Here is a 23,607-nt window from a genome sequence, read left to right on the forward strand (position 1 = left end):
GTAGTCAGAAACAGCACCAGGACATTCATTGCTTCCCCTCGTTCAATCCAATAAGCGAATTGGGACGCAGCCGTACAGTTAAAACCATACCTACCCCTCTTTCTTTCATTATTAGTGTTGAAAGAGAATGGAAGGATTTGGCAACATCTTCAACTCATTTTGGACAAGGATGAAAGAAGAATTGCTAGTAGAACATGTCTATTTACTGGGTTGTAGGTGGCTATGGCAGGTCATCTAATTTTGTCTAGCAAAATGTTTACTCACCCCCATCCTGTCTGTCTGTCCTGTAGAACTACACCCAGTACATCCCTCTGTCTGTGTACGACCTCCAGACGTGGATGGGCAGCCCCTCCATCTTCGTTTACGACTGCTCCAATGCAGGCATCATCGTCAAGTCTTTCAAACAGTTCGCCCTGCAGAGAGAGCAGGAGCTGGAGGTGGGTGGCAGAGAGATATACAGTGCGTTAAGTATTCAGAGGCCTTGACTTTTTCCACATTTTGTTACGTTACAGCCTTATTCTAAAATGGATAAAAAATAAAAATGTCCTCATGAATCTACACACAATACCCCATAATGCCAAACAGGTTTTAAGACATTTTTGTAAATGTATAAAAAATGATTTACATAAATCAAAAATGAGCTCAGGTGCATCCTGTTTCCATAGATCATCTTTGAGATGTTTCTGCAACTTGATTGGAGTCCACGTGGTAAATTCAATTGATTGGGCATGATTTGGAAAGGCACACACCTGTCTATATAAGGTCCCACAGTTGACAGTGCATTTCAGAGCAAAAACCAAGCCATGAGGTCGAAGGAATTGTCCGTAGAGCTCAGAGACAGAATGGCACAAGGCACAGATCTGGGGAAGGATACCAAAAAATGTCTGCGGCATTGAAGGTCCCCAAGAACACAGTGGCCTCTGTTCTTAAATGGAAGAAGTTTGGAACCACCAAGACTCTTCCTAGAGCTGGACACCCGGCCAAAGTGAGCAATCAGGGGAGAAGGGCCTTGGTCAGGGAGGTGACCAAGAAACCCATAGTCACTTATAGAGCTCCAGAGTTCCTCTGTGGAGATGGGAGAACCTTCCAGAAGGACAACCATCTCTGCAGCACTCCACCAATCAGGCCTTTATGTTAGTGGCCAGATGGAAATCACTCCTTAGTAAAAGGCACATGACAGCCCGCTTGGAGTTTGCCCAAAGGCACCTAACGGACTCAGACCATGAGAAACAAGATTCTCTGGTGTGATGAAACCAAGATTGAACTCTTTGGCCTGAATGCCAAGCATCACGTCTGGAGGAAACCTGGCACCTTCCCTACGGTGAAGCATGGTGGTGGCAGCATCATGCTGTGGCGATGTTTTTCAATGGCAGGGACTGGGAGACAAGTTAGGATCGAGGGATTATTCTTTTTTTTAAAGTGCAGAGATCCTTGATGAAAATCTGCTCCAAAGCGCTCAGGACCTCAGACTGGGGCGAAGGTTCACCTTCCAACAAGACAACGACCCTAAGCACACAGCCAAGACAATGCAGGAGTGTCTTCGTGACAAGTCTCTGAATGTCCTTGAGTGGTCCAGCCAGAGCCCGGACTTGAACCCAATCGAACACCTCTGGAGAGACCTGAAAATAACTGTGCAGCGACGCTCCCCATCCAACCTGACAGAGCTTGAGAGGATCTGCAGAGAAGAATGGGAGAAACTCCCCAAATACAGGTGTGCCGAGGTTTTAGCGTCATACCCAAGAAGACTCGAGGCTGTAAACGCTGCCAAAGGTGCTTCAACATAGTACTGAGTAAAATGTCTGAATACTTATGTAAATGTGTTACTTCATTTATACATAAAAAAAAAATGCCACAAAAATTTGACTTTTTTTCTTTGTCATTTTGGGGTATTCAGTGTAGATTGAGGGGGGAAACAGTTTAATCCATTTCAGAATAAGGCTGTAATGTAACAAAATATGGGAAAAGTCAAGGGGTCTGAAAACTTTATGAATGCACTGTCACACACACACACACACACACACACACACACACACACACACACACACACACACACACACACAGAGTTCCCCCATACACACACAACCACTCCCGCAGCGAGACCAAGGTGTGTGTGTGTGTTTGTATAATGTGCGTTGAATTCCGGATGGCCAGCCAGCTAAACATTTTGAATGGAAGAAGCGTTTCACAATCTCCTTTCTGATCCCAGCCTGCGAATAGGCAGCTGGAGCTAAATGAATTAATGATAGTGTTTTGGTTTGGTCAGGATCTCTACTCCCCCTCCCTACCATCCCTCCATCCCCTTTATTCCACTGTTTTCTTCTTACCGGCCGTGGCATCTCAAGTGAATTTACAACACGCAGTTCAATTATTCATGGAGGAGATTGAACGCACTTCAGATTATATGGGATACAGCAGAAAGAAAAAGAGGGTGAGCGAGAGAAGGACAACGAGGGATGATGAGATGCAGAGAAAGGGGGGAAGAGGGGGAGAAGAGGGCGAGCAATACAAAGGGGGAGGATGTGGGGAAAAGAGAAGTGGGAGAGGAAGGGACGGCAGAGCGAGGCGAAGGACGAAAGTGTTCCAATGCAGTCTTGAGAAACTAAGAAAAAGACAGACAGATTGTGAGAGGAGACTCATCCTTCACTGTGCACTCTTGCTAAGTACAATACCTGCAACACAGCTTCTCTCCTCTCACCATCCGTCCATTCAGGCTCCCTCTGCCCTGCTCCCTCTAACCCTTCTATCTACTCTAAGTTTTAGAACACCTACTCATTCAAGGGTTTTTCTTTATTTACTATTTTCTACATTGTAGAATAATAGTGAAGACATCCAAACTATGAAATAACACATATGGAATCATGTAGTAACCAAAAAAGTGTTCAACAAATGAAAATCTATTTTATATTTGAGAATTTTCAAATAGCCACCATTTGCCTTGATAACAGATATGCACACGCTTGGCATTCTCTCAACCAGCTTCACCTGGAATGCTTTTCCAACAGTCTTGAAGGAGTTCCCACATATGCTGAGCACTTGTTGGCTGCTTTTCCTTCACTCTGCGGTTCAACTCATCCCAAACCATCTCAATTTGGTTGAGTTCGGGGGATTGTGGAGGCCAGGTCTTCTGATGCAGCACTCCATCACTCTCCTTCTTGGTAAAATAGCCCTTGCACAGCCTGGAGGTGTGTTGGGTCAACAAATGATAGTCCCACTAAGCCCAAACTAGATGGGATGGCGTATCGCGGCAGAATGCTGTGGTAGCTATGCTGGTTAAGTGTGCCTTGAAGTCTAAATAAATCACAGACAGTGTCACCAGTAAAGCACCCCCACACCGTAACACCACCTCCTCCATGCTTCACAGTGGAAACCACACATGCAGAGATCATCCGTTCACCCACACCGCGTTCTCACAAAGACACAGCGGTTGGAACCATGAATATCCCATTTGGACTCCAGAACAAAGGACAAATTTCCACAGGTCTAATGTCCATTACTCGTGTTTCTTGGCACATGCAAGTCTCTTTTTCTTATTGGTGTCCTTTAGTAGTGGTTTCTTTTCAGCAATTCGACCATGAAGGCCTGATTCACACAGTCTCTTCTGAACAGTTGATGTTGAGACACAACACAACTGATTGGCTCAAACCCAATTAAGAAGGAAAGAAATTCCACAAATGAACTTTTAAGAAGGCACACCTGTTAATTGAAATGCATTCCAGGTGACTACCTCATGAACCTGGTTGAGAGAATGCCAAGAGTGTGCAAAGCTGTTATCAAGGCTATTTGAAGAATCAAGTTTATTTTTTGATTTAACACTTTTATTTTTGTTTACTACCTGATTCCATATGTTATTTCATAGTTTTGCTATCTTCATTATTATCCAACAATGTAGAAAATAGTAAAAATAAAGAAAAACCTTTGAATGAGTAGGTGTTCTGAAACGTTTGACCGGTATTGTATGTGTCCAACTCTTACCAGGCTGAGATAGCAGGGGTCACGGCCCGATAGAGGGATGAAGGGATGGAAAGACGGAGGAGGCCAAGGCCCAGCGGCCCATCAATAACACTTAAAGCTGTCAGCGCGTGATAGGCGGTAGAGCGAGGGGGGAGGGCAAGGAAGAGAGATGGAGGGAGGGAGAGGGATAGAGTAGCGTTTGCTCCTCAGCTGTTAAAAAATGTTGGTGTAATTGGCCACTCTGGGTTCTCTTTGGGTTACTATGGGCTAAAGCTCTTAGCTCCAGCGAGCTGGAACTGTTGTGAAATCAAATCAAATTGTATTTGTTGCGTACACGTGTTTAGCAGATGTTATTGTGGGTGTAGCGAAATGCTCCAACAGTGCAGTAATATCTAACAAGTAATGTCAAACAATTACACACAAAACAGACATCTAAAGTAAAGGAATGGAATTAAGAATATATAAATATTTGGGCGAGCAATGTCAGAGCCGCATAGACTAAGATACAGTAGGATAGAATACAGTATATGCATATGAGATGAGTAACGCATAGACTAAGATACAGTAGGATAGAATACAGTATATACATATGAGATGAGTAATGCATAGACTAAGATACAGTAGGATAGGATAGAATACAGTATATACATATGAGATGAGTAATGCATAGACTAAGATACAGTAGGATAGGATAGAATACAGTATATACATATGAGATGAGTAATACATAGACTAAGATACAGTAGAATAGAATACAGTATATACATATGAGAAGAGTAATGCAAAATGTGTAAACATTATTAAAGTGACCAGTGATTCCTAGTCTATATAGGGCAGCACCCTCTAATGTGCTAGTCTGATGGCCTTGAAATAGAAACTGTTTTTCAGTCTCTCGTTCCCAGCTTTGATGCACCTGTACTGATCTCGCCTTCTGGATGATATATTGCAATATGGGCCATGGGATGGAATGGAATTTAATGTGCCATAACAGAACTGTGTCTTGGGCCTCCCGAGTGGCGCAGTGGTCTAAGGCACTGCATCGCAGTGCTAGCTGTGCCACTAGAGATTCTTGGTTCGAGTCCAGGCTCTGTCGCAGCCGGCCGCGATTAGGGGAGGGTTTGTCCGACAGGGATGTCCTTGTCCCATCGCGCACTAGCGACTCTTGTGGCGGGCCGGGCGCAGTGCACGCTGACACGGTCGCCAGGTGTACAGTGTTTCCTCTGACACATTAGTGCGGCTGGCTTCCGGGTTAAGTGGGCATTGTGTCAAGAAGCAGTGCGGCTTGGTTGGGTTGTGTTTCGGAGGAAGGACGGTTCTCGACCTTCGCCTCTCCCGAGTCCGTACGGGAGTCGCAGCGATGAGACAAGACTGTAACTACCAATTGGATACCACGAAATTGGGGAGAAAAAGGGGTAAAAAAAAATGTTTATAATAAAACTTCAATAAAAATAAGTGACATTTTGAACAAACCTTATTCAACAACAAATATCAGCTGGCGGAAGGCAAAATGTCTCCACTTTACACCTTAGTGCACCTCTCCCCCACCTGCACAGCAACAGGAAGAGAGGGATGGGGGAGTGATGGAGAACGAGAGAGAATTGGAGGGGAATGGAAAGATGGATGGCAGTTGGGAGGGAGAGGAAAGAGTGGGGGATAGATGAAAGAGCAATATTGAAATAGGATGAGGGAGGTAGAGGAAGGAGACAGGTGGAGAGACAGGGAGGGAGGTAGTTCCGGAAGACTATTAAAGATGCATGATAGTACCAAGGCAGGGAGTCCCTCTCCATCCCTGTTTCCGGCTACAGCATAACGCTCTGCAGCAGAGTGCACGAAGAGGGTGGCCCTAGTTCACACACACACACATAGGGACAGACTTGATCCCACCAGGGGCCTTTTTTTTAAAACCTGGAAATAGGGGGAGTGGTGCGGAAGGATGGGGAGGTTTCTCTGACAGACATGCAACCTTCAGTCAGGGGTGTGGTGTCTGAGTGCTCTGTTATGAGCAGTCTGCTTCCTGCTAAATATTTCAGAACTTACTGTATGGAGTCAGCAGTATGATGCTCACTGCATTACCTGTTGTGTGGAAATGACTGTGTTTTGTGTCTGTGCTCTTTCTTTTGGGCGGATGGAGTCTGATTGTTGTGCATTTGTCTGTTGGTATATCTGTTCTCAGTCAATGCACACTTCGGGGTGTGTTGTCTCCTTGCTCTCTGTGTGTGTGTGTGTGCGCGCATGTGTATACACCCCCCCCCCCCCGTGATGTGATGAAAATAAAATCCTTCCATGGTTGTAATGCAAATTTATGAGATTACGATCTGCTAATATGTTTATTACTGAAAAGCCAGACGGTTTAGGCAGTATTGTGGCATTTACCTTAATGTCTATTGTTTACCTGTTTCACAATATCCCAAGTGATTTGTGTAACAATATTGTTCCACCATCGTTGATCCATCATCATGCATTATAGAGTAGTTCAAATATCCATGTTGCGTTGGTTTGTGTAACATTCCCCATTTCATCATTAAGAAGTGACAGAGAAGACGTAATCGTACGAGACATTGACATGCACAGTGTACGTACGCAAGCACACACACACTCACGTCCCTATTAATCCAGACAGGTCTGAGCAGAGCTGTAGGTTTAATAGTGCTATTTTATAAGTGTGTATCTAAAAGCAATGAAGACACATGTGGACGTCACACTGAGATGTTAGCTAGCTGCAGGTCCCACATTTAGTTTCCTTTCTCTGGAGTATCCTCATTATAACATGCTACAATTAGAGAAGGAAGGCTTTTCTGCCCATAGCTCTGTTGCACCCTGAACTGAGATGTTTAATCATACAACACACTGAATCTCACACACACACCTTACTTTTCATGCCTCTGTTCATTTCAATTGAACGTTTTCGAGTGTTGTATTTGCACATCACCGAGGGGGAAGATCTGGAGAAAATGCTGGTCTGTCTGTCTGGTTGCATTTCAGTGTGTCTGTTTGCCAGCTAGCCCTTAGGAAAACATGACTAGCCTTCCATCGTCTGCACTCTGGCCTAAGAGGCGTTTAATAAATAAATACATTTAAAAAAAGAAGCCTAGGTTTACCATGCCTTGCATCAGATGTTGAGTTGACTGTGAGGAGAATTTAGCTATTTTCACCTCATGTTTTCCAGATTGTGTGGGCTGTGTGTGACACTTGCCTTTGAGTGCATTGTGTGTGTGTTGCACATTCCCTTTTCTACCTATAGACTAAGGAGATGTGAGGACAGCCTGATCGACTGGGCATGTGTCCCTGGTCTACTGCGCTGATGTAAGTGTTTAGGTTGACACTTTGAAGAAGACTTTTCACTTCCTCCCTGCACAGCAATTATAGCCAGCTTGGCACAGCGCTGTTTTTAAAAACAGGAAGTGTTTTTAGCACTTAAAGCAGAATTTCCCTGTTCTCTCACGGATGGGATGGTACTAGGAGTGGCAGGTAAATCTAAATCTCCTGTGAAGAGTCCCACTGTTCAGCACGCGGTACCATCCATCTACCGTAACACTAGCTATCATAAGGCTAGACGGACAAAGTGCTTTAAATTGTATTGCACCCTTCCATCATATGCATCAGCTATGCCATCAGTACAAAATGATCCTCAAGGGCCGGATCAAATCTCCAGATCCTTGCCTGAAACTCGGCCGCACGTCACGTATTGTTAGTCATTGGGAGATTTAGGCTGCGCCAGAATTGTAGAATTATGGCAGAACTCACACATTTGAAGCTCGAAAGTACAAGCGCTTCAGTCATAAGTGTGAAGTATTTATAAGCCCAGGGAGTCCGTGGTCAACAGCCCCGGGTGGGGAGGGGAAGGGAGCACTCCGAGGTCGTCAAATGAAAAATGGAGCTCACCTCCACAAGCTGCCTAGAGGCAGAGTGACATCAAACCAGGTCTGGATGGATCTATACACCCATACCAGGAGTAGACACACACACACACACACGCACAAACGTACACACACACCTGTCCGTTCCACACACACACACGGTCTCTCTTACCTTTGTATTCATGGCATTGTACAGGCGGTCCTGCTCCCCAGAATGATAATATCACATTATCCAATATCTGCTCCAGAGGCTGTTTGTTCAGAATACACTATGCTATCGAACACCACCGCCACCCTGAACTTCAAAAGCTCTCTTCCACATCTCATTACCGGATGATAGCACAAGTTTAGAGCAGTGAGAGGATCCGATGACCTAAAGGTTTTCACTCCCTTTCTCTGACCTGCACATCCCTCTGGCCTATTATCTGTCTCTTCTCTTTTCTGTTGGTTCTATTCTTGTTCTTTTATCTGGTCCTCTTTCTCTTGCTCGGTGTTACCATCTCTGGTTGGTTTTCCCTTCTCTCTTGTTCTGTCATCTTGTTCTTTGTCTACTGTTATTTCTCTTTCCCTTTACTGCTCTTTGATTTTATTTACATTTTGGTCATTTAGCAGATGCTCTTATCCAGAGTGACTTACAGTTAGTGCGTTCGTCTTAAGAAAGCTAGGTGGGACAACAGGCACAGTGAGTACACCTTCCTTCAATAAAGTAGCTATCAGCAAAGTCAGAGCTAGTAAGGGGGGAAAAAGTCGTACGAGAGTTCAGTATTACATATTTTCTCTATTATGCCCTGGTCTTCTGTTTGTCTGTACCTTTTTTATTTTATTTTTGAATAAAAAGTATTATAATTTTATTCAGACTGGGATAGCATGAAATCGGTGTGTCCGTCTGTGCAGCTTATTTGTTTGACCTGTGTCTCTGTATAGTCTATCCCTCTATTAGCCTCCAAGTCTTTTGTCCTCTTCCAGGTGGCAGCCATTAACCCCAACCACCCCCTGGCCCAGATGCCTCTCCCCCCCTCCATGAAGAACTGTATCCAGCTAGCCGCCTGCGAGGCCTCAGAGCTACTGCCCATGAACCCTGACCTCCCCGCTGACCTCTTCACCTCCTGCCTCACCACGCCCATCAAGATCGCCCTGCGCTGGTAAGAGCCACAGTGGACCAGCCAAAAGATGGATCACTCCAACTTACAACTCCTCGTTCTCAGACACCCTGTCTAAGTGGCATACTTTCCTTGTTCAATGATATCCAATGATGTTGATATTAGTATGCCAAATAAACTATTTAGATATATTTTCCACATAGTACGGTCATTAGACATCCCTGCTCTCTAAAGCATTGATGCGTCGTTAGTTTTGAACATACTGTACTTTGGGGGAATATATTGGTATAGCCTTCATTTTGACATACTAGTATAATTGGATATCATTCCATATTCCGTGGTGTTGTATTTTCTGCCTCTGGTGCTGTCTGTCTGTGTAGTACGGCTGATTTTAGCATGTAGATCACACTGAGGGGGGTCTTGCTTACCAACCACAGGTGGATTTCATCACCTCTAAAGACCCCCTGTCACTTTACCATGCGTGCCCACATACACACGGCCATCTGTATGATGTGTCATTTATGTAATGATTGGGTGACGATTAGGGTCGTAGGGCACAACAATATAGTATGGTGTTTTCCAGCGGTACCGGGTTGAGGTCTGGCAGAGAGGTGATTCAACTGGGACGCTAGCACAGGAATCCTCTTGGAAAAGGCTCACGGTCAGTTTGTGTAAAGGGGAGAAAGTGGACATTGAATTAGGATGTCACCAATGTTCAACTGCATGGCGTGTGTTTTTGCTCTTATTTTTGACTAATGAACATGACTCTGGCATTGTGGTGTTCACTGTAGTGTTTCTCCTCTGTTGCTCATGAGTGGAGACCTCAAAATTCTCTGTCTATCCAACCATCAGTATATTTTCTTTGCCGGGGGTGTGTGTGTGTGTGTGTGTGTGTGTGTGTGTGTGTGTGTGTCATTGCCGAGATGGCAGTAACTGAGTTTCATATTCACAATGGGATTAGGCCACGGGCCCAAATCTATCCAATCTGTGCATATTAAACGTGATGCTCCATGAGCCGGAACATCTCTATCCTCACTTTCACTGTCTTTCTATTCAATTCAAAGGGCTTTATTGGCATAGGAAACACATGTTTACATTGCCAAAGCCAGTGAAATAGCTCATAAGCAAAAGTGAAATGAACAGTAAACATTACACTCACAAAAGTTCCAAATGAATAGACACATTTCAAATGTCATATGGCAATATACAGTGTTGTAACGATGTGCAAATAGGTAAAGGGAAAGTAAATAAACATAAATATGGGTTGTATTTACAATAGGGCTTGTTCTTCATTTTTAGCCCTTTTCTTGTGGCAACAGGTCACACATCTTGCTGCTGTGATGGCACACTGTGGTATTTAACCCAATAGATATGGGAGTTTATAAAAATTGGATTTGTTTTCGAATTCTTTGTGGGTCTGTGTAATCCGAGGGAAAAATGTGTCTCAAATATGATCATAAATTTGGCATAGAAAGGGGTAAGGAAGTGCAGCTCAGTTTCCACCTAATTTTGTGAGTAGTGTGCACAAAGCCCGTCTTCTCTTGAGAGCCAGGTCTGCCTACGGCGGCCTCTCTCAATAGCAAGGCTATGAGCACTGAGTCTGTACGTAGTCAAAGCTTTCCTTAATTTTGGGTCAGTCAGTGGTCAAGTATTCTGCCACTGTGTACTCTGTTTAGGGCCAAATAGCATTCTAGTGTGCTCTTTCCAATGTGTCATATCTTTTTGTTTTCTCATGACTTGGTTGGGTCTAATTGTGTTGCTACCTGGGGCTCTGTTTGTGTTTTGTGAACAGAGCCCCAGGACCAGCTTGCTTAGGGGACTCTTCTCCAGGTTTATCTCTCTATAGGTGGTGGCTTTGTTATGGAAGGTTTGACAGTCACTTCCTTTTAAGGTGGTTGACGAATTGCCGTTCCTTTGGCTTTGATGCCTCATGATTGAGTATTGCTCTGTTCAAGTCGACTGTGATTTTGCTGTGATCTGATAGGGGTGTCAAAGGGGGGACTGTGAACGCTGTGAGAGACTCTGGCTTGAGGTCAGTGATAAAGTAATCTACAGTACTACTGCCAAGGGATGATCTGTAGGTGTACCTACCGTAAGAGTCCCCTCGAAGCCTACCATTGACTATGTACAGACTCAGCGTGAGACAGCTGCAGGAGTTGTGACCTGTTTTTGTTGGTTGTTTTGTTATAGTCGTGTCTAGGGGGGCATATTTGGGAGGGAATGCTGTCACCTCCAGGTAGGTGTTTGCCCCCTGTGTGTTAAGAGTGTTAGGTTCTTGTCCGATTCTGGTATTTAGGTCGCCACAGACCAGTACATGTCCCTGGGCCTGGAAAAAGTTCATCTCCCCCTCTAGGATGGAGAAGCTGTCATTGTTTAAGTATGGGGATTATATTGGGGGATATAGGTAGCACACATGAGGAAATGTTTTCATCGTTGAAATCATCTCCTTATTCATTTTTACCCAGATGTAAAATGTTTCGACTAATTTATTAAAGTGGGTTAGGTCTGCTCTATACCAAATTAGCATACCCCCTGAGTCTCTTCCCTGTTTCACACCGGGTAGTTTGGTGGATGGGACTACCAGCTCTCTGTAACCTAGAGGGCAACCAGTCGGTCCGTCTCCTCTACCATGTTTCTTGTAGGATGACAATGTCTGTATTTCCAATGTCTTTGAACTCTGGTTTCCTGCTCTTTACGCCGAAGGCAGATGACCTCAGACCCAGAAGGGGCACAAGACTCATCTGGGTGGGGAGGGGGGACTATATATGGTGTGGCTAGTTGTCGACTGGTTGGGGATGTAGCTGGTGATGCTGTGGTCTGGGTGTAGGTCCTCTTGGTGTGGATCCTCTTGGTGCAGGTCCTCTGGGGGGGGGGGGGGCTCGCTGGTCTGGGTTGTCCGTTTGGGTGGGGTGTCTGTTTCTGTTGCTCCTGTGTGAGATGCTGGGGCTACGGTTGAGGGTGACGTTCTTCAGGGTCCTGGGAAAGGTGGGGACTGCTGCCATGTAGAGGTGAACCTGATCATAAAGGCTGTTCAAGTCCAAGGTGGAGTGGTGGGCCAGGTAAACATTTGGTCCCGGGAATTGCTTGCATTCACCCGCTGTGTGGTGGCAGGGTAAAAGTATTTTCCTGGTAGCAGGGTGGCGATAACCACTTGTGCGTTGGGGAAAGTGGAAAAGGCTTTTTCAATCACTCCCTTGAGTGCTGTGGCCACCCTTTCCTGCTGGGCTCTCTGGGCGTTTGTGCCTGTGTGTATTATGATGTGGCTGGGGTACCCTAGTCGGTCCTCTGACAGCAGCTCCAGGGTACGCCGAGTGTTCGGACACCAGAGTTTAGCCACTTGGTGTTTTGGACAAAGTTTCCTCATCAATGCATTTCCCATTTGAGTCAATGAGGAGCACAATCTCTGGGTTCTGTGTCTCCTCAGTGGGGTTATTGTCAGGAGAGCGATCTGGTGGGGGGGAAGGAGTCTGCTGGGTTGGTGGATCCTGCCTTGTCTGTCCTGCTGTGGTTGAGGTCTGAAGTGGGCTGTTCTGTTGGCTTCTCTGGGAGGATGGCTAGCTCTGTCATGAGTGGTTGATTGTCACACCTCTGCTTTCCCACCTCCTCCTGCAGTGCTGTGCCATGTGTTCCTCGCTCTCCTCCTCCAAGTTCTCTTACCTCAGACCGGAGTGCAGCCAGCTTTCTCAGACAGCAGTCCATCTCCACCTTCAGCCCTCTGGGTACTGTAAGGAGGGGGGGGGGGGGTGAGTGCTGGTCTGTTTTGTGTGTCTGTGCTGTCTGGAGAGTGTGGACTAGTTCTCTGAGCTTCACCATGTCTCTCTCAAGCTCAGTGAATTTATCCCTCTCAATGATGGACGAACAGTGCAGTTGTGGGACCTGGGTGTGTTCAGTGCAGGACAGTTTGAAGAGGTGTGATCAGACTCGCTCGAGGTGGGGGAGTCGTCACCAAGAGAAAGCTTCTCCTGCTGTACTCTCGCTGTGATTCTGTGGAAGTACTTTTGGAAATGTATGACGCTGCCCTGCAACACCACTGTTCCATTCTCGTACAGGTTGACAGAGGGTGTCTCAGGGTCCTCGTTTTCCACTATTCTGATTTTAACCATCCTCTGCCAATACCCTCTTAAAAGAGGGGTAGTGTGCTCTTATAGCTGTGTACCATGCCCAGGGATGGTCTGTGTGGAAGATTAGGTTGCTTACTTTCCCATTTTTGTAGCAGTCAGCAAATAGTGTCTCTGGATTGTCCATGAGAAGCTTTTCTTTGTACTCTTTCCGTGCCTTGTCATTTTTAATATCCAAGGGGTACTGGACTGTGGTGATCTCTGCACAGAGGGAAGCCATGCAGCAGGGGGGGAAAGAGGCCTCTGCATTTGGGTGGGGGAGGGATACTGCTGGATGAAAGCTCTCTAGGAGTGGCAACATGTAGGCCAGGCCCTTTCATGTTAGGTTGAATGTCTGAATACCATAAAACTGAAATTAATAGCCCAGGTGTTTATTTGCTTCCATCACTGAACACAACCAGCGCCTCCCCTCACCTTGCAGTTCTCTCCTCGTCTGATCCACCTTGCAGTCTCGCCCTCGTCTGATCCACCTTGCAGTCTCGCCCTCGTCTGATCCACCTTGCAGTCTCGCCCTCGTCTGATCCACCTTGCAGTCTCGCCCTCGTCTGATCCACCTTGCAGTCTCGCCCTCGTCTGATCCACCTTGCAGTCTCGCCCTCGTCTGATCCACCTTGCAGTCTCGCCCTCGTCTGATCCACCTTGCAGTCTCGCCCTCGTCTGATCCACCTTGCAGTCTCGCCCTCGTCTGATCCACCTTGCAGCCTCGCTCTCGTCTGATCCACCTTGCAGCCTCGCCCTCGTCTGATCCACCTTGCAGCCTCGTCTGATCCACCTTGCAGCCTCGTCTGATCCACCTTGCAGCCTCGTCTGATCCACCTTGCAGCCTCGTCTGATCCACCTTGCAGCCTCGTCTGATCCACCTTGCAGCCTCGTCTGATCCACCTTGCAGCCTCGTCTGATCCACCTTGCAGCCTCGTCTGATCCACCTTGCAGCCTCGCCTGATCCACCTTGCAGCCTCGTCTGATCCACCTTGCAGCCTCGCCCTCGTCTGATCCACCTTGCAGCCTCGCCCTCGTCTGATCCACAGACAAACACTTAACTTCGACTTTATGACTTCGCCGTTCTCTCACTCGATTTGGATCAATTCCAAAATGCCTGGCTGTTGCCTGGCCAGAATTTTGCTCTATGAGTTTGGTTGTGCCATGGCTAGCGACGATGACGGATGAAAAATAATAATGAAGTTTTATACACATGACCATGGGAATATCAATTTAGACCCAGTGTTTATTTGAAAAAGTGTTTATTTGCTGAAAAGGGACGGGCGGCTATTTGAGACTGGGTTTAATTGAAGTTTTACGGTGTGTGTGTGTGTGTGTGTATATAGACATTAATATATCATATACAGGCCTTGACATTAACACTTGTCTGCTGGTTTGGGCAAGTAAAAAAAATTGTCAGACAAGAATATAAATGTATGTTGTTGTTTTTTTAAATCACACAAAAATCACTATCAAACAAATAAGGCTACTCCGATCAGAATTTGATCAGTGTCCTCCGAATCTACAGAACACATCAGAGTAGAATTATTGTAGGCCTGCATAGACAGTCTTTCAATCATGCAGTCGTGAAATGCATTTTTGAGATCAAAGCACATTTGTTGATATTCGTTGCTAGTTAGTAAGTTATTTGCCTAGTTATAGCAAGTTCTTTGATCAGCAATGAAAATCCTGGAGAAGTTATGGTGTGTGCATCACCTGCGTTTGTCAGTGGACTGTTGCCGGGGGAGGGAGAGATTTGCGCAGCAAGTAAGACAATGATAAACAACAGACTAACTACATAACCAGCCAAACTACACTTATACATTAGCTATCTCGCTAGTTAACTTTTTAGGTATCAGCATGTGTTAATGTCGTTGTCATGTCCCATGTCCTAAAATAACTTTCCACAGGCGCTCGTGTATAACCGCAAATGGCCGACACGCAGGTCATACAGGGGCACAGTTGATGAAACCAGTGCTGCATACTCTGGTTGTAAACCCGTACGTCTCTCAAGCGCTCGCAATTGGTTAGGATTGTCCTCTGTTCAATACTGGCCGTGTAATTCTGAAAAAGTAAAAAAAAATAAAAATCTTAGAATAGCCTTATTGACAAGTAACTCCTATGCTGTCAAGATCTCCCCTGAACACTGAATATTTTAACCTTACAAATGGATAAACATCTTAGTTAGCTTCCTCGCCCACCTTAGCCATTTCATCCCTGGTTCATTGAATGAGGGAATTATTTTATAAAGACATAGGAAGTATTTGATTGTAATTGTAATGTTGCAGGGTGGCCAACCATCCTCCCAGGAGATTCCAGGAGAGCTACTGAGTGTGCAGGCTCTTGATCCAGCCCTGCTCGAACATAACCCATTTAAAAAATAAAAAATAAATCAGCTGCTCAACAGGACCTTGGTAGGCTGACTCTGGTGTGTTTGTGCAGGGCTGGATCAAAAGCATGCCACCCAGTAGGTCTCCAGTTGGAGGGTTGACGGCCCACATGTGTTTTATACAGTGGCCTATTAGTGTAGTTTTGTACTTTGTGGTGGGTTAAGTGCCTTGCTCAAGGCCACAACGGCTGGAGACACTTTATAATACATGGGCTCAGAGAGCAGCAGCCTTCCATTGTCAATACCAGTGATAATGTAATAGTGAATATTATTTAGTGAAGTGGTTCCTTGCATCAAACAACCATTTTCAGTCACCTTTTTTGGCCCATGGGGGAGGGGAGGAGGGGAGGATATTTGAGCTTTCTGCCCAACTTGTCCGAAAGATAAATGGCAAAAAAACTATTATTATTATCCTCATTATGGAACTGGAGTTCCTCGATCCAAAATGGCTGTCACAATGTCCGATTGATAGAATAAATTGTTCTTCTGGTAGTTGCTGTTCTCCATTTGACTCCTTAGAAATGACAAGGTCATGCCAGTTTGTGAAGCATTTCAGAGTAGACATTGTATTTGCAAAGCACTGTTTGACAGATTCTATCATAAATGCTTTAGCAGGTTGGGAGCCCTTTGTAAATATCATTGACTGATGAAGCTGAGATATGTGGGCGAGGAGGACGGGCAAACTTCAAGATGTACTCATAGGACATTTAAAAGCAATTATTTTTTGTCAATAACACAATGGATTTCAATTTTCTTCATTATTCTATTTTTACTGAAGGTCAACATAAGACTTACGCTGTGTCCCAAATGGCACCTTAGTCCCTATATAGTGGAGTACTTCAGACCAGAGACCTATGGGGGCCCTATTTTGACCTTCAGTTTAATGAGGTCTCTGTAGCGTCATTAATATTAATGACTTTAAAAACGGCAATTTCTGGACTTCGTTGGATTAACAATCAGGAATAGATTGGTCTCAGGTGTGCACACATGACGTACAGACACGTGTCACTCATGGATTTTCTATCAAAGGATGAAGTATAGGCTAATGGGTACTAAAAATGGCACTTTCTGAGGAAAGTGGAAGACTGTAGCCATTTCCTCTTCTGTATCAACTCTTTTCATGCTCAAAGGATCCGTTATAGTGGGATGCTTTGGTGTACAATATTACCATTTGGGGAAGTACATTTTATAGGCATGTAATTCCCAGTGTCAACTCTCATTCTTTTGGTTGAGACATTAAACTGGTCTGGTAAAAATAAAGGTTAGTGATGAAGTAATATAACGGTAGATAATATTTGTATATTTGATAGTCTTAGAGTAAACATCATTGGATTGGTCATAACAGATGTTTTTCCAATTCTAGAAATATCTATTATCAGCCCTCGAGGATGCAGTGAAATCTGCCTCTCTCGCACTCTTTCTCTCCCTCACTCTCGCCCTGTCTCCCCTCCATGCTGAAAGAGGCGTGCTTCTCTCCTTAGCTAATTGCATTCAGCCCGGAGTGAATAAAACAGACGAAGGCTCACCAAGACGTCAAGGCTTACCTCTGCTTCCAAACCGGCAAAGAAATTGCACGAAGGAAAGAGGAAAGGGGAATGAGAGGGAGAGAGCGAGTTAACATAGGAAGAGTAAGAGATGCAGAGAGAGGGCTTCCTTGCTTACTAGAGCAGGAACATCATTACTGATTTCCCTGATGGGGGGGGCCTGGCTGGCTGGCTGGCTGGCTGGCTGGCTGGCTATGTTAATGGCGGGGGGAATGGAAAAGAGGGGACAAAAAGAAAGGGAAATGAGGCCGAAAAGGAGAGTGGAAAGGCGGGAATGGGAGAGGAAAGGCGGGAAGGGGAGAGGGAAGTAGTGGAGAAGAGAGAAGCAGACAAGAAGGAAGGATGAGAAAGTTCTGAGGAGGTAGATAAGGAGGGGGGAAGAGAGCAGGGTTAAATAAGGAAAGGGGAAGGAGGATTGTTATGCTTGAGGGACTCTGCATGCTTATCCATAACCGCTGGAAGTAGGGGTGCTGAGGGTGCTGCAATAATAAAATGTATACTTTATTAAACTAACTTAGTGCACTAAGCCTCATACTCCTGAATGAGTGGGGAAAAAAATACTTGTCAGCAGAACGGGGAGAAAAATCTTCCCGTAGCCATTTGCTTATCAGAAGGTTGGGAGCATCATATGGCCTCGTGTGACTGTAGCGGCATCTTCCTGCTGAATCTTTAAAGAACACTCCTGTTCTGCTGCTCCTTCTGACCACACTCCTCATGCCAACCCTGTCACCTGGGCATCATGTGTGTTTTCACTCAGGAAGGTCTGACACACACACACACACACACACACACACACACACACACACACACACACACACACACACACACACACACACACAGAGAGGCAGGCACACAAACGTGCACATATACACAGGCATGCACGTTTGTGTGTGCGTGCATGAGCAGGGTTTAACGTGGGGAAAAAATGCTTTCTCTCTACATTCAGCTATTTATAGGCTATATTTGGTTATTATAAAATACAACAAACAGGCTCATTCTGTTCAGGACAACCCAGGGTAAAACGCATGTCATCCTTGTAACTTAATCAAGCATTGCGATCATAAATGTTGATACTGTAAATAACACATTTTCACTTATAGAAATATGCAGTGCACATTTGGACTCACGGGTGTGTGGTTTGCTTGTATGACCTCTAGGGATGTGACAAATTGATTGACAATTTTGCCTTTTTTTATCAGTTACATTTAAACAGTAAGAGAAAAATTATCAAATTCTACATCAACTCACAATGCTGAATAATAATAGCTATTAGGTATTAATGACTGCTAGGGCCTGGCAATGAAGTTATATCTTCTGCCGCCATATACCCTTTAAAGCCGCTCATCTGTAAGGGCACGCTACAGCTTTTTAAATGCCGACACGAAACCAGCTTTGGAGATGGTTTTGACGTGCCAATGAACTGACATTTTACTTGTAAAGGAATACCACTTTAAGGGAATGCATGCTTATGAAGCTGGACCATAACTAGGTGACCAGAAATGTCAATCAAATAATCTCGAGCTGTCTGCGTGTGGCCTACCTGCTGCCTGCACGCAGATCTCACACTCATAAAAAAAGGGCTTTAAAATGTGTTAAATAATGTGACTTGCCAACACCATTTAGTAGAAAGAAAACACATCTTCCACTAGGAATCGATTCCTAAGATTCAGTATTTTTTAAACTGAGTAGACTGATTTGTTGACGCACTTCTGGGAACACAAACACTTGCATCTTTCATAGCGAGCTAGCGAGGGACTGAGAGAGAGGGGAAGGGGCACAGTATAGGAAGGTTGGCCACCAGACAGACAGTCAGAACTGTGCACTAGGCCTATCTATCAGTATAGGCAGGTTTGCCACCAGACAGACAGTCAGAACCGTGTACTAGGCCTATATATCAGTATAGGCAGGTCAGCCACCAGACAGACAGACAGAACCGTGTACTAGGCCTATATATCAGTATAGGCAGGTCAGCCACCAGACAGACAGACAGAACCGTGTACTAGGCCTATCTATCAGTATAGGCAGGTCAGCCACCAGACGGACAGTCAGAACCGTGCACTAGGCCTATATATCAGTATAGGCAGGTTGGCCACCAGACAGACAGACAGACCTAGTGCACGGTTCTGACTATCTATCAGCAATCAAAAGCTGCTGTATTTTTGCAATTTCTTAGCTTGCAATGTCTCGCAACTTCAGTAAAGTAGAGCGTATCATCAATGAATAGGCTAGGGTATTCTACATGCAACAGACTGAATACTGAACACACACTCACATCATTAGCGAAGAGAAAGAGCAGGCGAGCCAGCTGCAATGTGATTTTAATTTATTAAAAAGTATAATTCAAATATTATTTATATACACTGCTCAAAAAAATAAAGGGAACACTTAAACAACACAATGTAACTCCAAGTCAATCACACTTCTGTGAAATCAAACTGTCCACTAATGAAGCAACACTGATTGACAATAAATTTCACATGCTGTTGTGCAAATGGAATAGACAACAGGTGGAAATTATAGGCAATTAGCAAGACACCCCCAATAAAGGAGTGGTTCTGCAGGTGGTGACCACAGACCACTTCTCAGTTCCGATGCTTCCTGGCTGATGTTTTGGTCACTTTTGAATGCTGGCGGTGCTTTCACTCTAGTGGTAGCATGAGACGGAGTCTACAACCCACACAAGTGGCTCAGGTAGTGCAGCTCATCCAGGATGGCACATCAATGCGAGCTGTGGCAAGAAGGTTTGCTGTGTCTGTCAGCGTAGTGTCCAGAGCATGGAGGCGCTACCAGGAGACAGGCCAGTACATCAGGAGACATGGAGGAGGCCGTAGGAGGGCAACAACCCAGCAGCAGGACCGCTACCTCCGCCTTTGTGCAAGGAGGAGCAGGAGGAGCACTGCCAGAGCCCTGCAAAATGACCTCCAGCAGGCCACAAATGTGCATGTGCCTGCTCAAACGGTCAGAAACAGACTCCATGAGGGTGGTATGAGGGCCCGACGTCCACAGGTGGGGGTTGTGCTTACAGCCCAACACCGTGCAGGACGTTTGGCATTTGCCAGAGAACACCAAGATTGGCAAATTCGCCACTGGCGCCTTGTGCTCTTCACAGATGAAAGCAGGTTCACACTGAGCACGTGACAGACGTGACAGAGTCTGGAGACGCCGTGGAGAACGTTCTGCTGCCTGCAACAACCTCCAGCATGACCGGTTTGGCGGTAGGTCAGTCATGGTGTGGGGTGGCATTTCTTTGGGGGGCCACACAGCCCTCCATGTGCTCGCCAGAGGTAGCCTGACTGCCATTAGGTACCGAGATGAGATCCTCAGACCCCTTGTGAGACTATATGCTGGTGCGGTTGGCCCTGGGTTCCCCCTAATGCAAGACAATGCTAGACCTCATGTGGCTGGAGTGTGTCAGCAGTTCCTGCAAGAGGAACGCATTGATGCTATGGACTGGCCCGCCTGTTCCCCAGACCTGAATCCAATTGAGCACATCTGGGACATCATGTCTCGCTCCATCCACCAACGCCACGTTGCACCACAGACTGTCCAGGAGTTGGCGGATGCTTTAGTCCAGGTCTGGGAGGAGATCCCTCAGGAGGCCACCTCATCAGGAGCATGCCCAGGCGTTGTAGGGAGGTCATACAGGCACGTGGAGGCCACCCACACTACTGAGCCTCATTTTGACTTGTTTTAAGGACATTACATCAAAGTTGGATCAGCCTGTAGTGTGGTTTTCCACTTTAATTTTGAGTGTGACTCCAAATCCAGACCTCCATGGGTTGATAAATTGGATTTCCATTGATTATTTTTGTGTGATTTTGTTGTCGGCACATTCAACTATGTAAAGAAAAAAGTATTTAATAAGATTATTTCATTCATTCAGATCTAGGATGTGTTATTTTAGTGTTCCCTTTATTTTTTTGAGCAGTGTGTGTCATATATATATATATATATATATATATATTTTTTAAGACGTTTCTTTTTTTGCTGAGTTTATATATATGCATGTTTTTTTTACACTGTTTGGAATTAGGCAAACTGAAAAAACGCTTAATGTTACTACAAGCTCCACTCCAGTGTAACCTACAATGTTATCCAAATTTGATATGCTGCTTGAACGAATTTGCACCCATATCAGCTAAAAATGGAACGTCATGTTTTGGTTGTGAAGACAAAGCTAATATCGCATCTTTTTTACCAGTAGCCTGGAATCACTAGTTAGCCTTCAGAAAGTACTCATACCCCTTTACTTCTTCCACAACCTGAATTCAAAATTGGTTAAATGTTGTTTTTTTTCAACCACCCATTTCCAAACTACCCCATAACTGACAGTGAATTATTATTATAAAAAAATAAAAAAATGGTGGGGGGGGGGGGGGCAATTTATTGAAAATAAGTACAGAAATATCTCATTTACATAAGTATTTACACCAGAGTCAATACTTTGTAGAAGCACCTCTAGCGCCGATTACAGCTTTCTTTTGGGTAAGTCTCTAAGAGCTTTGCACACCTGGATTGTACAATATTTGCCTTTTTTTATTTTTTATTATACAATTCTTCAAGCTCTTTCAAGTTTATTCTTTATCATTGCTTGACAGCCATTTTCAAGTCTTGCCATAGATTTTCAAGCTGATTTAAGTCAAATCTGTAACTAAGCCACTCAGGAAGATTCAACGTTGTCTAACTCCAGTGTAGATTTTGCCTTGTGTTTTAGGTTTTGTTCTGCTTAAAGGTGAATTCATCTCCCAGTGTCTGTTGGAAAGCAGACAGAACCAGGCTTTCATCTAGGATTTTGCCTGTGCTTATAGCTGTATTCCGTTTCTTTTTATCCTAAAAAACTCCCTAGTCCTTGCTGATGACAAGCATACCCATAACATGATGCAGCCACCACCATGCTTGAAAATATGAAGCGTGGTACTCAGTGATGTGTTGTGTTGATTTTGCCCCAAACACAACATTTGTATTCAGGACAAAAAGTTAATTTCTTTGGCACTTGTTTTTTGCCGTTTTAGTGCCTTATTGCAAACAGGATGCATGTTTTGGAATATTTTTATTCTATACAGGCTACCTCCTTTTCACTCATTTAGGTTAGTATTGTAGAGAAACTACAATGTTGTTGAACCATCCTCAGTTTTCTCCTATCACAGCCATTAAACTGTAACTGTCTTAAAGTCACCACTGGCCGCATGGTGAAATCAGTGAGCGGTTTCCTTCCTCTCCGGCAACTGAGTTAGGAAGGACGCCTGTATCTTTGCAATGACTGGGTGTATTGATACAGCGTCCAAAGTGTAATTAATAACTTCACTATGCTCAAAGGGATATTCAGTGTCTGCTTTTTTAAATGTTGACCCATCTACCAATAGGTGCCCTTCTATGCGAGGCTTTGGAAAACCTCCCAGGTCTCTATGGTTGAATCTGTGTTGAAATTCACTGCTCGACTGAGGGACCTTACATATAATTAAGTAGTAATTAAAAAAAATCAGTCCATGCAACTTTTTATGTGACTTATTAAGCAAATCTTTACTCCAGAGCTTATTTAGGCTTGCCATAACAAAGGGGTTAAATACTTGACTCAAGACATTTCAGCTCTTAATTTATTAATTAGTAAAAATGTCTAAAAACATAATTCCACTTTGACATTATGGGGTATTGTGTTTAGGCCAGTGACAAAATCTCAATTTAATGCGTTTTTAAATTCAGGCTGTAACAACAAAAAAGTCAAGGGGCGTGAATACTTTCAGAAGGCACTGTACCTTAAAGTGGAGAGCTGCATTGATCTCTGCTGGATCCAGCAAGTCCTGCGGGTATCCCGCGGGTCTCATCAGAGATCACTGCAGCGAAGTATGCATTTTTCATACTGCTTGCCGGAGCATGGGGTCAGACAGACAACTTTAGGATGAAAAATATTTTGGTTGTCCAGTAGATTATTTGGAAATGGTTGTCTTTCTCCTTTGTGTGGCTTAGTCTATCCATTGTATTAAAAACACATATTTTTTGCATTATTCTCACACTCGTTGCGTCAACTTTAGTAGCCTGCCTCTCCTAGTTCGGCGTAAGAGTTCAAGTGCACCTACGTGTGTAGCAGGATGAAGAAATAAGTCTCTACCTTGGAGTACCTTAGAATAATTTGGAACTACCTCAGAATACGGAGAAGACCCTTGGCTAAAATGCACTGCCGTTTTGAATACAACTCTGTGTTTTATCAATTCTATCGCCGTTGTTACCAACCGATCGACTAGTCGATCTTCAAGGAATTCCTAGTCGATCACCAAACATTTTTGTAGAAAAGCCAACGATAAACCCTTGTCACAGAGTTTCGAAACCTAGAGGCGCAACATTGTGAGACTTCCAGGAACGCTTGAGAAACAGACCAAGCAGGGGTTTGGCGTTTGAAAAGTCAACGAGACAAGTGAACGATTCTTATGTTAATTTTCTAGATATCTAAAGGCACAATCTAGATTCGAGCCAATGCCTTAAGTAGTTGAACATGTTATTTCTTCAACCTCGTGAAAGTGACAAACTGACACGTTTCCATTTTAGTCAAAAACGACTTCAAATCGAAGGAGTGCCTTTGATTTGACAGCCTGCACATGCGCAGTTCAGCACGAGATGACCGTTAGACCCGATGAGGTGTTTCTGTGCTTAGCTAGCCAACGTCACCATGACATT

The 23,607-nt window shown here is 44.7% G+C and overlaps 1 protein-coding gene across 1 annotated transcript in view; it reads left to right on the forward strand.

Moving 5' to 3' along the window:
- LOC106588110 (regulatory-associated protein of mTOR) overlaps positions 1-23,607 on the forward strand; it is a 215,231-nt gene that overhangs the window by 78,729 nt on the left and 112,895 nt on the right. Inside the window, exons 6-7 of the mRNA XM_082965118.1 lie at positions 291-437; positions 8,775-8,950. Of these exons, the coding sequence (XP_082821244.1) occupies positions 291-437; positions 8,775-8,950 (323 nt within the window). The remainder of the gene's footprint in view (positions 1-290; positions 438-8,774; positions 8,951-23,607) is intronic.

Source organism: Salmo salar, chromosome 02 (genome assembly GCF_965601325.2).
Source record: "Salmo salar chromosome 02, fSalSal1, whole genome shotgun sequence".
Taxonomy (NCBI): domain Eukaryota; kingdom Metazoa; phylum Chordata; class Actinopteri; order Salmoniformes; family Salmonidae; genus Salmo; species Salmo salar.